Source organism: Enhydra lutris, unplaced genomic scaffold, assembly GCF_002288905.1.
Source record: "Enhydra lutris kenyoni isolate GAN:26980312 unplaced genomic scaffold, ASM228890v2 scaffoldscaffold13, whole genome shotgun sequence".
NCBI classification, from domain to species: domain Eukaryota; kingdom Metazoa; phylum Chordata; class Mammalia; order Carnivora; family Mustelidae; genus Enhydra; species Enhydra lutris.
The window spans coordinates 31981313-31995339 of NW_019154097.1; the positions used below are offsets into that span (position 1 = coordinate 31981313).

The 14027-nt window shown below is 53.8% G+C and overlaps 2 protein-coding genes across 14 annotated transcripts in view; one reads left to right on the forward strand and one right to left on the reverse strand.

The window, feature by feature from the left end:
• LOC111146150 (Ral GEF with PH domain and SH3 binding motif 1) overlaps positions 1-14027 on the forward strand; it is a 275084-nt gene that overhangs the window by 156295 nt on the left and 104762 nt on the right. The gene's annotated exons all lie outside the window — the stretch shown is intronic.
• LOC111146155 (angiopoietin like 2) overlaps positions 1-14027 on the reverse strand; it is a 34527-nt gene that overhangs the window by 14870 nt on the left and 5630 nt on the right. The window contains exon 2 of the mRNA XM_022501588.1: positions 5314-6179. Within this exon, the coding sequence (XP_022357296.1) occupies positions 5314-6130 (817 nt within the window). The 5' untranslated portion in view covers positions 6131-6179. The remainder of the gene's footprint in view (positions 1-5313; positions 6180-14027) is intronic.

Here is a 14027-nt window from a genome sequence, read left to right on the forward strand (position 1 = left end):
CAAGACAGCACAGTGCAGTGGAAACAGCACAGGCTCTGGAGGCATGGGACCTGGGTTGGGTTTTCTGTCAGCTTCCGAGAACTGAAAGGCAGAGCCCGACAGGGCTCCAGCCGCCCTCACTCACATCCTCACCAATCCCAGATGCTCCCCCAACCGTCCCCTCCCGGAGCTTCAGGTTCAGAAACCCAGTTGCCAGAGCTGGTCCCCTTTTCTACCTGGATCGTCAGTGCGTGACCTCCAAAAGGAGTGGAAGCCACAGTGTAAGGTATCTCGTGGTCTGCTTTAAAACCACAGTCTAACATACATATTTCCTACCTCACAGGGGGAGGTAAAATATAGGAGGGAAAAGCCATCTAGGAAACACTCTTGTCCGAGGTGTCTGCACCTCCTTGGCCATAGGGCATCCGTCGGGGAGTTAAGGGAGGTCTCTGTTCGCAGTGAAACAATGTGGTTGCCACCTGGTGTGGCCCCAAGGACAGATCGCATCTGTAGATTTTTATATATTTAGAGTTAGCGTCTTTAAAGAAGTCCTGATTTACAGAACTTTAGATTTTGCTGGACATTGAAATGCTGAATACAAACACACCCAGAGAAGTTGCTGACATTCGAGACAGATTAAAATTAAAAATCAGATATATCTGCAGCCTTAGTTGGGTCCATTTACTGGAAGTCAGGTGTGTATTATGTTTTCTGTGGGAGAGCTCAATTGTTTTAGGTACTCTGGGGTATGATGCTAACTCAGTTCTGCTGTATCTCTCTCTCTTTTTAAAGATCTTATTTATTTATGAGACAGAGAGAGAGAGACAGCGAGAGAGGAAACACAAGCAGCGGGAGAGGGAGAGGGAGAAGCAGGCTTCCTGCTAAGCAGGGAGCCCGATGTGGGGCTCGATCCCAGGACCCTGGGATCATGACCTGAGCCAAAGGCAGACGCCTAACAACCCTGTTAGGGCCACCCAGGTGCCCCGTCTTTTTTTTTTTTTTTTTTTTTTTTGTGGCATCTCAGGGTTGTGATGCAGTCTGCTATGTAATTCACCACAACAGCCCATTTGTGTGACTGGGAAACCAGGGCAGCTGGTTGGTTCAGTTGGCTCCTCCCAGGCATGACAGGGGTGGGTTTGCAGTGACAGTGTCTTGCCCTGTTAGCACTATGAGAGTTCTAACCACAGATCTACCGCCTCTGTTCCCAGAGCTCTTTTACAAGGAGCTGCTTGGAATCTAGTATGTGAAATAGTGATGGAGGGTCACATCCCAGGCAGCTGGCACCTGAGGCCAAGTCAGGCATTTATAGAGTGATTTTCACACCAGTTCCCCTCCAGCCTTTCCAGGGAAACCTGCAGTGTCCGGGAATGGTTAAGACAGACTTGGGTTTGAGCCGTGGTTGAGCCACTCACTAGCTGTGTAGTCTTGGCTGAGTTACTTAACCTCTCTGAACCTCGACATCCTGGAAGTTACATTTCAGGGACTGATTCTGGCTCTGCTACTGACAGGCTCTGGGGTGATAAGGCCCCTAACAAGCTCTTTTATGATTTTATGGTCCGTTCTTTATCCACTGAGAAACAAACTAAGATGATTATGTTCTCAGGAGAGAAAACAGCTAGAATTGCCTACTCTTTTTGGTTTTTAAGGATTTGTTTCAGGCAGGGCCTTGCTGTGGCAGCTGGTCCTAATACTGCCTTTCCTCTTCTAATCACTCTCGAGGGTGGGTGCCATGAGGAGGGCTGGCCTGTGCGTGGCCTGTGCCTGTGCAGAGCCGAGGGACGGTGTCCCTGGCCTCCCAGACCATCTTGGGGGAAGGCCAGCCCTGAGGCCCACCCTGTCCATTCCTGTGCCTTTTCGTGACTCCTGCAGCCTTCCTCTTTAGCAGACCTGATTGACGCACATGTATGTGTGCGTGTGCGTGTGCGTGCGTGTGTGTGTGTATGTGTATGTGTATGTCAAGGGCACACGTGGAGAAGGAGGTCGGGGATGTGTGAGTAAGTGGAGAGGAAAAGAGGAAGGGCAGGTGGCAGCAGCTGTATTTCTGGGAGAATGGACCACAGCCTGGGCCTTGGCCTCATCGAAGCATCATCCTAACTGAAATGCCCCAGGTCTGGCCAGATCCAAGAGAGGCAGGACGGAACCCAAGTCAGACACCAGGGAAGCCAGGAGCTGCCTGGACCTCCCTCCCTCAGGCTCTCGGCGGCCCGGGCCTGGCCTGGGGCCAGCCTGTTACTATCTGGCTGGGAACAAGCTAGTGAGTGCAGCTCCAGATAAGCAGCCATGGCTCCCTCAGTCCATGGAGAAGGGTGTGCTGTGGGCTGAGTGGCCCAGACGAAGAGGGAAAGAGTGGATGGCTCTGAGGTTCTGGGATGAAAGATTTAGAAACCGCCAACTCATGCGCACAAAGGTGTTTCTGGCCGAGTGATGTCCTTGGGAACAAAGGATCTTGTGGGTAAGTGCACAGAAGAAGGTTTTGTCTTCCAGGCCCAGAATCTGCCTGCGAGCTCCCAGAACAGGCCTGATAAGGCTCCCTGCCTATTGGCTGAGAGAGGCCATTTGCCTTTTCCTCGCAGTATAGTCCCAAGCCCAGGAAAGGACCGGCCCTCCCTGCCCATTCAGCTCGCAGGGCCAGGTCTGGCTGGTAACACCTTGGGTAGGGGCTCAGTGGGGACATGTGTCATAGGAAATCTGTTACCAACAGTCACTACCAACATTTGGAAGGACTTTGCTTAAAAAAAGAATGCACTATAATTTTATAGTGCATTTGTCATGTCTATAGAAGGAAGGTCAGGTAGACTCAGTCACGTGTGCCCCCTCCGTGTCCCCACAGCCCCTCATTCGCTGCTCTGCAGGGCCCCCAGCACACTGGGAGGTCACCACAGTGACTGCACAGCTCATGATTTCCACTGCACTCCAGCTTTCAGGTACTCTGTTATGCAGGTCCCGTCAATTCTTAAAACATTCTGGAAATTCTGGCCTTGACGGCAATCCTTTGTCACATCTGATGTGCCGATTTGGAGGGATAGAACCCGTAGGCACCGTGTAGGTCCTTGTGCATTCGCACATCTGCCACCTCCCCCAGACCGAGTTCCTAGAGGTCAGGATCAGAGCTTTCACCGGCTCCCCCGAGCCTGGCTCCGTGACCAGCGCAGAGCAGGTGCGCGGCTGTGGCTGGCTGCCCCACATGGCGGAATATCACATGCCTGATTGCACTACGATTCCACAACGACCCTGAGGTATTGTAACTCCTGTCCCCATTTTACAGAGGGGAAAACTGGTGGCTCAGGGGAGCAAAGTAACTTCCTCACAAGCAAACCACTACTAAGAGGTGGGTGCAAACCTAGGTCTTTCTTTCTTTTGAAGATTTTATTTATATGACAGAGAGAGAACAAGCACGGGGAGCGGCAGGCAGAAGGAGAGGGAGAAGCAGGGTTGCCACTGAGCACGGAGCCTGATGTGGGGCTTGATCCCAGGACCCTGGGACCCTGACCTGAGCCAAAGGCAGACGCTCAATCGACTGAACCACCCAGGCGCCCCAAGCTAGGTCTTTCTTCTTACACTATTATTACCCTTTCAGCTCAGTTCAAGCTCAGGGATGTCGTGAAATCATTGACTCAGAATCCAGAGATGCTAAAGCGAGAGGAGGTCTGTTGGGTAGCCACTGAGGTCTGCCAGACACTAGGAGTATGACTTTTAGTGGAGTCTTCATTTGGTCCCCAAGGGCACGTCTTACCCTCTGGGCGTTCTGTCAAGACATATTAGCACACTCTGCCCTCTCTTTTGGAGCTTCTGATTTAAAACAGACATATGTACAGATGAGCCAGTCATCTGCTGTAGAATGCCAGCACTAAAAAGGGACTGTTTATTTATTTCAATCTCCTTGCTTTAAGATAAAGAAACTAAAACGGAAGGAAACTGAGAGCTACCACGTACTGAGACTTTCCATGGGCCCAGCGCTACTCCAGACACTTTTCTTTTTCTTTTTTTTCTTTTTTTTGCAGTATTTCCTCTCATCTTTGGGTGGGCATTATTTTAATCTATCCCCAGTTGTCAGATTGAAACAGGAAACAGAGGCTCTGCAAGGTGACTTGCCTGATATCCCAGAGCTAATCGGTGGGGGAATCAGAATTTGAATCCAGGTCAGTCCGTTCAAAGCATGTGTTCTCAACCCACGACACAGCAGAGGGCCTTCCTGTGGGCTGTGAGGTGCGGGAGGTGGGTGCTGCCCGCTGCGGACCTGCCAACAGTGTTGCCCTCATCTTCTCACGGGCCACCCCCTTTCTGGAATTAGCAAGAAGCTGCTCTTCCCAGTACTGTGGTTATTTTCAGGAGTGTGAAATAAGTGTAAATCAGGGTATTTTCAGTAAAATATCTCCCCACTTACACAACAAAGTGGTACCAAAATCACTGAGTTGGAGCAGATACGTGGTTAGTTCCTGAAAAGATCAGTCCAGTTCTCGTCTGACAGCCCATCTGGAAGGCTCACAGGGGCCTGGATGATGGAGAGGCTGAGCTTCAAGAGGCTGGGCTCATGCTCCCCCCAGAGCCCCAGAGCACAGAGGAGTCAGCCCTAGAAGGCCTGAATTCAAATCCAGCCCTAGAAGGCCTGAGGATCCTGAGCCTGTGAGCAAGTTGCTCTTCTTTTCCATTAACCTACTACAAGGAGTGCCCAATGCTGGTACTCTGATCAAGCTTCAGAACATGCCAGCAGCCCCTTTCCACCCCCATAATGATATGTGAGAATTACCACATTTAAAGATGAACCGTGTATTTAGGAGTATATGAATTGTCACTGAAAAGTCGAGACAGCAGCAAACTCTAGCAAATGCATGGGCTTCGGAAGGTACTCCTTCCCACCCCCAGCCCCTACAGTGTGTTTATCCTATTTGTGCCATGAGAACACTTTCCTTTCCTTTGGCTTCTTGTTTCTTTGGTGAGTATTTACCGATTGCCAGATCTGTGCCAGGCGCGGTACAAGAGCCGCACCTTGCAAGAGAGACATCCTGTTTGCCAGCACAGGGCATCTCAGCAGAGCCCAGAAAACTACAGGCCTGGGGCTTGTTCCCATCAGAAGCCAGAGAACATTTGTTCTCTTCTGAGACTCTCCCCGTTTCCTGGTTCTACCTTGGAGCATCCATCTAAGGAACGTGGGCACCGCTCACCCTATTGGCTACCGGGCCTGGGCCCAAGGGATCGCTGGGGGGATTGCGCAAGTCTGTTGGCCAGGCTTCAGCTCGCCGTGGCTTTTCCCCTACTTGTATTCTCAGCCGAGGGAAGCCTGGTGCCTGGCTCTGAGGCCCCCGATGGAGCGGGCTCCCTCCCTGAAGGACTTACCGGATGGCTTGTCTGTGGAAGATGGGAGGCTGGTGAGGGTGGGCATCGTGGGCAGCGGGGGAGGCAGCACCTTCAGGTTCTGATCACTCTGGATCTCGTTGGTGGAGATCTGATTGATGATGCGGTTGTAGGGGGGCGGCTGGTAGACCCGGGGCGGGGTGGCCGGGGGTGGCTGGGGCACAGGCCTGGCCGCCGGCACCCGCTGGCAGTGCTCCTCGAGCTGCGCGATGATCTCGGACTGGTTGTGGGCCAGCGTGGCCAGGTGCTGGTACTTGTGCTCCAGGTCCTTGTACTTGCTGGCCAGCTGCAGCATGTCGGCCGTCTGGTTGAGGATCCGGTTCTCCAGCTGGGAGAGCTCCAGCGCGTTGTCCCGCTTGCGGATGATCTCGTGCAGCAGCTGCATGTAGAGCTGCGTGACCCGCGAGTTCATGTTGCGGCTCTCCTTGCGCAGCAGCTTCACCTCGCTCACGATGCCGCCGTCCACCTCCACCAGCTGCTGCAGCGTCTCGATCTGCCGCTTCTGCTTGAGCAGCTCGCTGTTGAGCAGCTCCAGCTCCTGCTTGTGCACCCGGTTCTCCAGGAGCACCTCGGGCTCCTTGGAGTTGACGCAGATGGCGCCCGTGACCCGCTGCTGGGGCACGATGAAGGTGTAGGTGCACTTGTCCGAAGACTCACCGGCCCGCTTGTACCTGTTCAGGTAAATGAACTCGCCGGGCGAGCCCTCCTCGGCGCCCTCGAAGCCTTCCTTCTGGCCCGCAGCTGCTCCCACGGCAGCCAGCAGTCCCAGCCACCAGTATGTCACGCACAGCGGCCTCATGGTCCTTGCAAAATGGTGGTTCCTCTTGGCGAACAGAGCCTAGGAAAACCTGAAAGTAAACAGAAGGGAGATTCAGTAACACTGTTGTCACTGCCAGCGGCCTGTGCCATGAATGAGCTCAGCCTTCTCGCCAGGCAGATCTCTCCAAAAATGCAGCTTCAGGAGGGAGCCCTTCCGGAAGCTGCAGAAGGAGACAGGCAGGCCTCAGCAGAGGTAGAGAGGAAACGGGAGGGGACCAGGGCATCTGAAGGCAGGAGGCCACAGCCCTGGCACTTGGGAGCCAGCCCCGAAGCCCAGTCCCCTCGCCAGTCTCCTGGCCCAAGCCTGAGAGCCACATGAGGGCAGCTCGAAGCTGGGGCAGGGAGGCAGAGGAAGGCCTGTCTGGTCTCCTTTCTCTGCCTCCTTTCTCTGCCCTCCCTCCCACCCCGTTCGACACGTTCGTAACCCCCTCGGCTTTCCCGGTGTGGCACCGGTCACCGTTGTGCATAGGGGTTCTGTGAGCTCTCCGCTACTGGACTCCGCACTCTACGAGGGCAGGCGCTGCGGCTGATTCCATCCTGCGTCCCCAGGATGCTGCACTAAGCAGACTCTCAGCCAATATCTGTTAAATGCTCGAATCACAGGACCCGGCATGGAACGTGTTCAGTTGGTAGTGGACAGTGTCAGTGGGAGCATGTGTCCAGCCACATGGCTTTGGTCTGTGTGTTAGAGACAAGCTATAAGCCCAGACAAGAACAAACAACCGAGCTCTTGTAAGTCCAAATATTTGCAGGAGCCAGTGACTGCAAGGCCCTGCCGCCGCAGCGTGATTACAGCCGGCGGAAGCAGAAGACAGACACGTGTCTCTGGAGTTGTTTCAGTTCTGCTCTTGGACCATCCAACATCCGTGGTGTGCCAGGCAGCATGCCGGCTGCTGGATGAACGGCTGCAAATAGCCCAGAGCCAGCCCTGCCCTCACGGGCCTCACGCACCACGGCCCCAAAGAGCCGCGGAGCCGCAGTAACATGTGCTGCGAAAGGGTAGAGCAGGGAACTGACCTAATCGGACGATTCAAGAAAGCTTCCCTGAGAAAGTGACCTTTACAGTGACCCCTTGAGGGATGAGCAGGAGTTGGCCGGGCCAAGAGGGAGGGGACGGACGTGCACAGATCCCTCCTCTCGCCTACTCAAGGACACTGCTCCGGCATTTCTCCCCCATCTCTCCTGCATGATCACATTTTTCCTATAATCGTGCTGTTACTTCTCTCAAAGAAAATCAATCCTCTCTTGATCTCACATCCCCCTCTCCAGCTACTGTTCCATTTCTCTGCTCCCCATTTTAGCAAACCCCCCCCCCCCGAAGGGTTGTCTGTACTCAGTTTCCAGAAAGTGCCTCTCTTCCTGTTCTCTCTTGAGCCTACTCCCATCAGGCCTGGCCCCTCCCCTCCTCCAAGTACTCTGGACAGGGTCACTGGTGGCCTCACTTGCCAGGCCAAATGGCTTATTCTTGGTCTTCATTAGTACTTGCCTCCCCACACTGGGTGATGTGGTCAATCACTCCCTTCTTAGCCTTCCTTTCCTGAAGATCACCCTTCCCTCCTTTCTCACTGGCTGCCCTTTCTGTCTCCTTTGCTGGTTCTTCCTCCTGTTCCTATCCTGGGGGACCCAGAGCTCAGTCCTCAGACCTCTTGTTTATGTCAGTGATCTCATCCGGTCTTGTGACTTTCAGGCTCTGCTAACTCCCACATCTATTTCTCCAGCCCAGACCTCCCCCTTTGACTCCAGACGCATACATCCAACTGCCCCTTTGACATTTCCACTCGACCATCCACTAGGCATCTCAGACTTAACCTGTCTGGAAGTGAACTGGTGTCCCCACACCTCCGTCCCAACATGCTCAGCCTGGGTTCTCCTACGTTAGTACATGACAACTTGGCAACTTGGCTCTTCCAGTTGCTCAGGCCAGCAACCTTGAAGTCATCCTTGATTCCTCTTTTTTTCATATCCTGCATCTAGTTCACCACCAAATTGTAATAGCAATATCCTGGGCGTGTTCTCAGAATCCTGCTGCTGCTCCCTGGTACAATCCATCTTCGCCTCTCACCTGGACCTGTCTGCCTGCTGCTGGACCTGCTCCTGCCCTCGGTCCTCAGCCCAGCAGCCAGAGTGACCCTTTCAAAAAAGTCTGATCCTCTACTTGGAATCCCCTGGGAGCCCCTCATCTCGGAGAAAAAGCTTAGAAGGCATTTCTGGCTCTCCTGGATCTAGCCCCCCTCCCTCTCTGGCCTCCTCTCTAACCCCCCTCAGTCCCCTGCTCCTGCACCCGCAGCCTCCCAGGCGGTCCTTTGCTCGCCGCGCACACTTCTGACTCCGGGCCTTTGTATGCTGTCCCCTGTCTGGAGCACTCTTACCCCTTGTCTTGTCGCCCACTCCCTCACCTCTTTTAAGGTCTCTCCTGAGATGCCACCTACCCAGTGAGGCCCACCCCGATTATCCAAGATTGTAACCTTCCCACATCGTCCGCATGTCGACCGTTTCCCCACCCGGTGAATGGAACCGCTGCGAGGGCAGGGGGTGGTCCGCGCCATCTGCAGTGCCAAGCATGTGGCCTGGACTGGGCAGGCAGGCGCTCAGTCAGTGTTTCTGGCCTGAGTGAAAAGGCACGCCTGCCCACTGCTGCCGTGCAGATGAGAGGGCTCGGAGCGTCAGGGCCAGGGGACCCCTGTGCAGGTGATTGCCGGAAGGGTCCAGAGGTACAGGAGGAGGCCATTTCTTTCCTTCCTTCCTTCCTTTCTTTTTCTCAAAGATTTTATTTATTTATTTGAGAGACAGAGACAGAGACAGAGCATGAGCAGGGGGGAGGGGAGAGGGAGAAGCAGACTCCCCGCCAGGCAGGGAGCCTGATATGGGGCTCAATGCCAGGACCCTGAGATCATGACCTGAGCCAAAGGCAGACGCTTAACCGATTCGATTGAGCCACCCAGGCACCTCGGAGGCCATTCCTTATGCTTTTCGGTAACATCCATAGAATCTATTTACCGAGTCCCTGCTGTGTACCTGCCCCTGCCCAAAACATTTGCAAGCATTTTCTACTTTGATGTATCCTCACAAGGTAGATACTGTTAAGATTCTCTTGTCATTTCCATTTTACAGATGAGGGAACTGAGACCCAAAGAGGCTAAGTGAATTGCCTGAGATCACATAGCTGGGAAGTAGCAGAACTAGGGATAATGGGAGGGGTCAGGAAAGCTTCCCTTGTCTGATCTCACGTATTCCAGCCTTTGAACTCTTACTGACTACACAGAAATGTACTTAATCTGGTCTTCAGCCCAAAAAAAAGGATTAGCATGATCTCCTTCTGACTTTATGTTAATTTACCCAGGCACCCGTGGGGCTTCTCTGGTGAGCGGCCTACAGGTTCGGGCTCCACCTTGCCCCCGCTGGCCGGCTGTCCCACAACAGCCCCTGGGCTCCCGGAGCCACTCACAGTTGTTTTCTGCTGGAAGGAGGAGGCCTAAGTGTGGTTCTGTGGCCCCTCAGCCTTTGGGGCTGTGCAGAGAAAGTGTTCGGCAGCCTTTGTTGGGGGCTGGGCTCCGAGGTAGGGCTGCAGTGACGTTAGTGGAAACCAGGCTGAGTTTGTGAGTGTTTGCCTGGTTTCCAAAGTGCTCTGGCTGCTCCCGGGCCAGCCCTGTGGCCACACCTGGCCCAGAACAATGGGGAGGAGCAGCGCCACAGGCCAGGGCGGGCAGGCCTGTGCCTTCCCCGCCACGGCTCACCTGAGAGTGGTGGTGGCAAACACCTCACTGTGTGCCGGGTGCCGGGTGCCAGTGCTGATGCTGGTGCGGGCCTCTGCCTTGGCCGAGAAATTGCCAGAGGCCCAGGGAGGCAACCTGGCTCCAGAAAAGGGTTGGTTTCCAGACCTTTCCAGGCCTCAAGACCTGGCAGGGTAGCACTCTTTATCATTGAGTCCTGTCCCCTCCCATACTTCCCGAGCAAAGCCTCTGCCCTTGGACTTGCGATCCTGAAGGCTGAGCCTCTTCTGTGAAACGGGGCGATCCAACCCACCTCACACACTACGTAGGGACATAGAAATGCTTCCCAAACTAGAGATGGTGATAACAGGAGAGCGGCCTGATGGCAGACTACAAAGTCGGGCTCAGGGAGGAGCGCCGACCCTGCCCCCTGCGCGAGAGACCACGGCCAAGGCTCCTCCCATTTCTCAGAGGTGGGACTTGCACCTGTACGGCAGCTGAGGGTGAGCAGGAGGTGTGTGTGGCCTCACCGCCCAGCCCTAAAGCTGCCCTCCGGTCAGCCTGGGTCCGGCTGTCCTGCTCTCCCTATGTTTTACATGGTGCCGGGCAAGAGCGGGGGAGCAAGAGGCAGGCAGATGCAGCGCAGGGCTGTGCTGTCTGGAAGGAGCATTTCTTGTGATTGTTCGATTGAAAAGAGCACCAGTCTTGATCATTAACACTCATACAGCTTTTCAGGTTCCCAAGGCCTGCACGCGCATCATCTCATTCAGTCATCCCAACAGTCAGAGCTAGTTAGCTGCGCTGTGCCGTTTTGAGGGTGAGGAAACTGCCTCTCCGGAGAGTGTCTGGTATCTCGCTCAAGATGGCGTTGCTAGTGGTGCCAGCCGTTGTGAGGCTCACGATTCTGGGTCGTCCTGCTACTTTTCCTTGGGGTCTGGGCTTGGCAGGAGTGACTTTGGGGCCAGGTGGGTTACAGAAGGAAGGAAAGGAACAGGATCCTGTGCTGGGTGCCTGACACATACTGTCACAGGTGGTCTCGCCAGGTGGTTGTCCCCCACTTCTACTTTGTGAGTGGGGTCACTGAATCCCAGACAGGCTAAGTGACTTGCCCAGGAGCATGGAGCAGATAAGAGCTGGAGCTGACCCAGCCGAGAGCTCCGGTCAGCCTCACGCCAAGGGCTGTACTCTTTGCACTGGCCTTGGCTTTAGAGTCATTTGTTTTCCTTAAAAATTCTAACCCCCCTCTTCAGTTTTCTGCTACTTTGGCAGTTCTTAATGGGCAGTAATGAGTTTGTTTACTTTTGCTTTCTCGATATTTATTCAACTAATTACACCCCAAGAGAAATAACCCTCCTCAGCATTCCAGCCATCTTAGGCCTGGAGAAGAACTCCATTGCAATCAAAGCAGTGCTCCTCAATTTCTTCCTCTGACCAACAAAGAAAAGCAACTCCAACTGTTTTCCTTGGCTTCAAAATGAAAATAAAACGATTCTTGAAATTGCTTTTCCACATTGTATTGTGAGGAGTTTCCATTATGTGCGGGTTTCCCTCCCCACAAGTGGAGCTGGTGTGACCAAGCCACGTGACGGCGCCTGCATATGGGGAGGCGGCCTCCCCTGGGCTTGGGTCCCACCCAGCCTCTGGTGTGCAGCCCGGAGCGTCCCTGCTTGGCCTGGTGCAGTGAGGCCACACACCGTGTGTCCACGTCCCACTCACGGCACCACAACCCAGGTATGGGGCCACTTTGTGGGAAGAATCGTTTTTATAAGATGGAGCTTTGTATCATGACCCACAGCAGAAGCTGGTACTGCCAGGGGTTAGGAATGACAGAAATTCAAACACTCAGGAGGATAACTACAGTCAGTTGTCATTGTGACTCAAACACTTTATAAACGTGATCTTACTTATTCCTCCCAACAACTTCAGGAGGGAAGCACTGTTATTTCAGGGCTGCCATGCATGGTGGCCCAAGTTGTGCACTATGCAACTCTAGGGAGCACAACTCACATTCAACAATCTTTGTAGTTTGGGATATTTATATTACAGCCATTTTCTGATACCCACAAAGATGCTTTTAAGACTAACAGCAGGGCTGACAATTACCCCATTTTCAGGTGAGGAAACTATTGAGATTCTAAGACCATGAGTCATTTTGCCCACAGTCACCAAATTACTAAGTAGTGGAGCCAGTAACAGAACCCTAAAATATACCGTGCTGAATATATGGAAAGAAAAGTGCTGGAGTGACAGGACACTCAAAAGAGATTGCTCTCTGACCCCCATAGGCCAGGGGAGAACAGAAGAGCTCCTGGGATCCTCAGGAGAGCTGACCCCAGGAAAACCTCTGGATTCAAGCCAGCTCTCACAGTGTCACCCACCTAGGCTAGAGTCCCATGTGAGGGCCTCTCAGAACCCGCCCCTGCCTCTGTTGCCAGCTCTGCCCCATCGTCCTATTATCATACAAGGCTGAGGATGAGCCCAGACCAGAGGCCCTGCAGGAGGCCTGGGAAGTGGGCCCCCGCCAAGGCAGTGCAGGCCTCTGGAGCTGCCACCTGCCTCTGAGTGTGCCTGGCTGGCCCCTGGCGTCTGGCTTTGGGGAAGCTAGCAACTCGACCTCTCCTTGAATAAGTCTGTTGGACCTGAGCACAAATCGTGATTGTTAAGGCAACATCAGGACCAAGAAGAAAAAAATAAAAACTTCAAAGTTGACAGCTTTTCCTACTAAGGCTGTTGGGGATGTATAGTGTACCAGTGGGGTGGTACCCAAACCAACTGGTGATCCAGGATGTGGGAGGGATCTAGATCAAGGAAAATTCCAGAAGGGGCCCCAGAGGGCCCAGCTGACCATATAACCAAAAGCATAGATAACAACAGTCCTTGTTTGTTTGTGGTAAACTCACCGTGTGCCTGGTGTGCCCTTTCTCACTGGCACTTCCAGGCCCGTGCACAAGGTTGCCCCCCGCTGAGGCCCATTATCTTACGTAATTATGAATCGCACCCCCTCTTCCTTTCAAAAGTGTCCCGATTGGGTACCAAATTGTATGGTCCCTTTACACCAAGGAGAAGAGAAATATTATTTGCATTTTGCGGGAGAGTAAACCCAGGTCCAGAGAGATCCCTTGTCTGAGGTCCCTTGAAATAAATGTCAGGACGGGATTCTGCTGTCAACTGCAGTGCCCATGCCCTCACTTCCTCCGAGATTGTCTCTCTGGCCAGCACGAACAAACAAAAGGTGCTTGTCTGTGGGCTTCACGGCCAGGATGCAGATTGCTTCTTAGTTGCTGTTGACTAAATCAGTAGAAATGGCTTTCAGGTTAGTACAAGGGGGGGTTTTGTTGGATGTTAGAAACAGCTTCTTGATTATCCAAGTGGCAAGACCCCAAAATGGGCATCTAGGATGAGCAGTGGCGTCCTCACCTTAGAAAACCCGAAGGAACTGTGCCTCGCTTGTCCTAGGTGATTCACCGCTAGCCTGGGGGCCAGGGAGGGAACAGCCGCATCTCCAACTGCCATCCCCTCCCAGCCTAGGATCCTGTGATTCATTCCCCACCAGAAGGCCGTGTGGGCACCCAAGGAGTCTGGAGCCAGTTCCCAGACCCTGCCAGCTCAGCTCTCATAAGACCTTCAAATGAGCCATTTGTTCATCTATCCAGCCTCCCATCCCCTAGCCTTCCCCTCCAGCCGGTCATCATGCACTGTGACAGCCCCGCTCTGGCCCTGTCATGGGTGGTGGGAACAGAGGCAGGAGCCAGACAGGCAGGCAGTGTTGGATCCGACCCATTTACCTGGGAGAGTAGCAGTGTGGGGGTTGAATCTGCCTGATGCCCTGGGCTCTCATCCTTCTGCCTCTGGGGAGGAGATGGCTCCAGGGGAGGGCTGACTGAGTTCGTGGAGGAGGTGGGTTGTGGTCATACTGTGAGATCATAGGGCAAGGCGGGATGTGGTTAGGCAGTGGGGAGCTAGTTGCCTTTGCCAGGGGGGACAAGGATGCTGCTGTTACTTTTTCACGATGCGTTATTTGGGAACCATTTTGAGATTCCCCCAAAGCCTGCGCACTGAGCCCTCTGTGCCAGGAGCCCCAGCCAACAGAGCCGAGGAGGGGAAAGTCTGCAGAAGCCATGTCAGAGCCCGGCTTCTGAGTTGGCTGCTGCGTTTCCGGCAATGCCT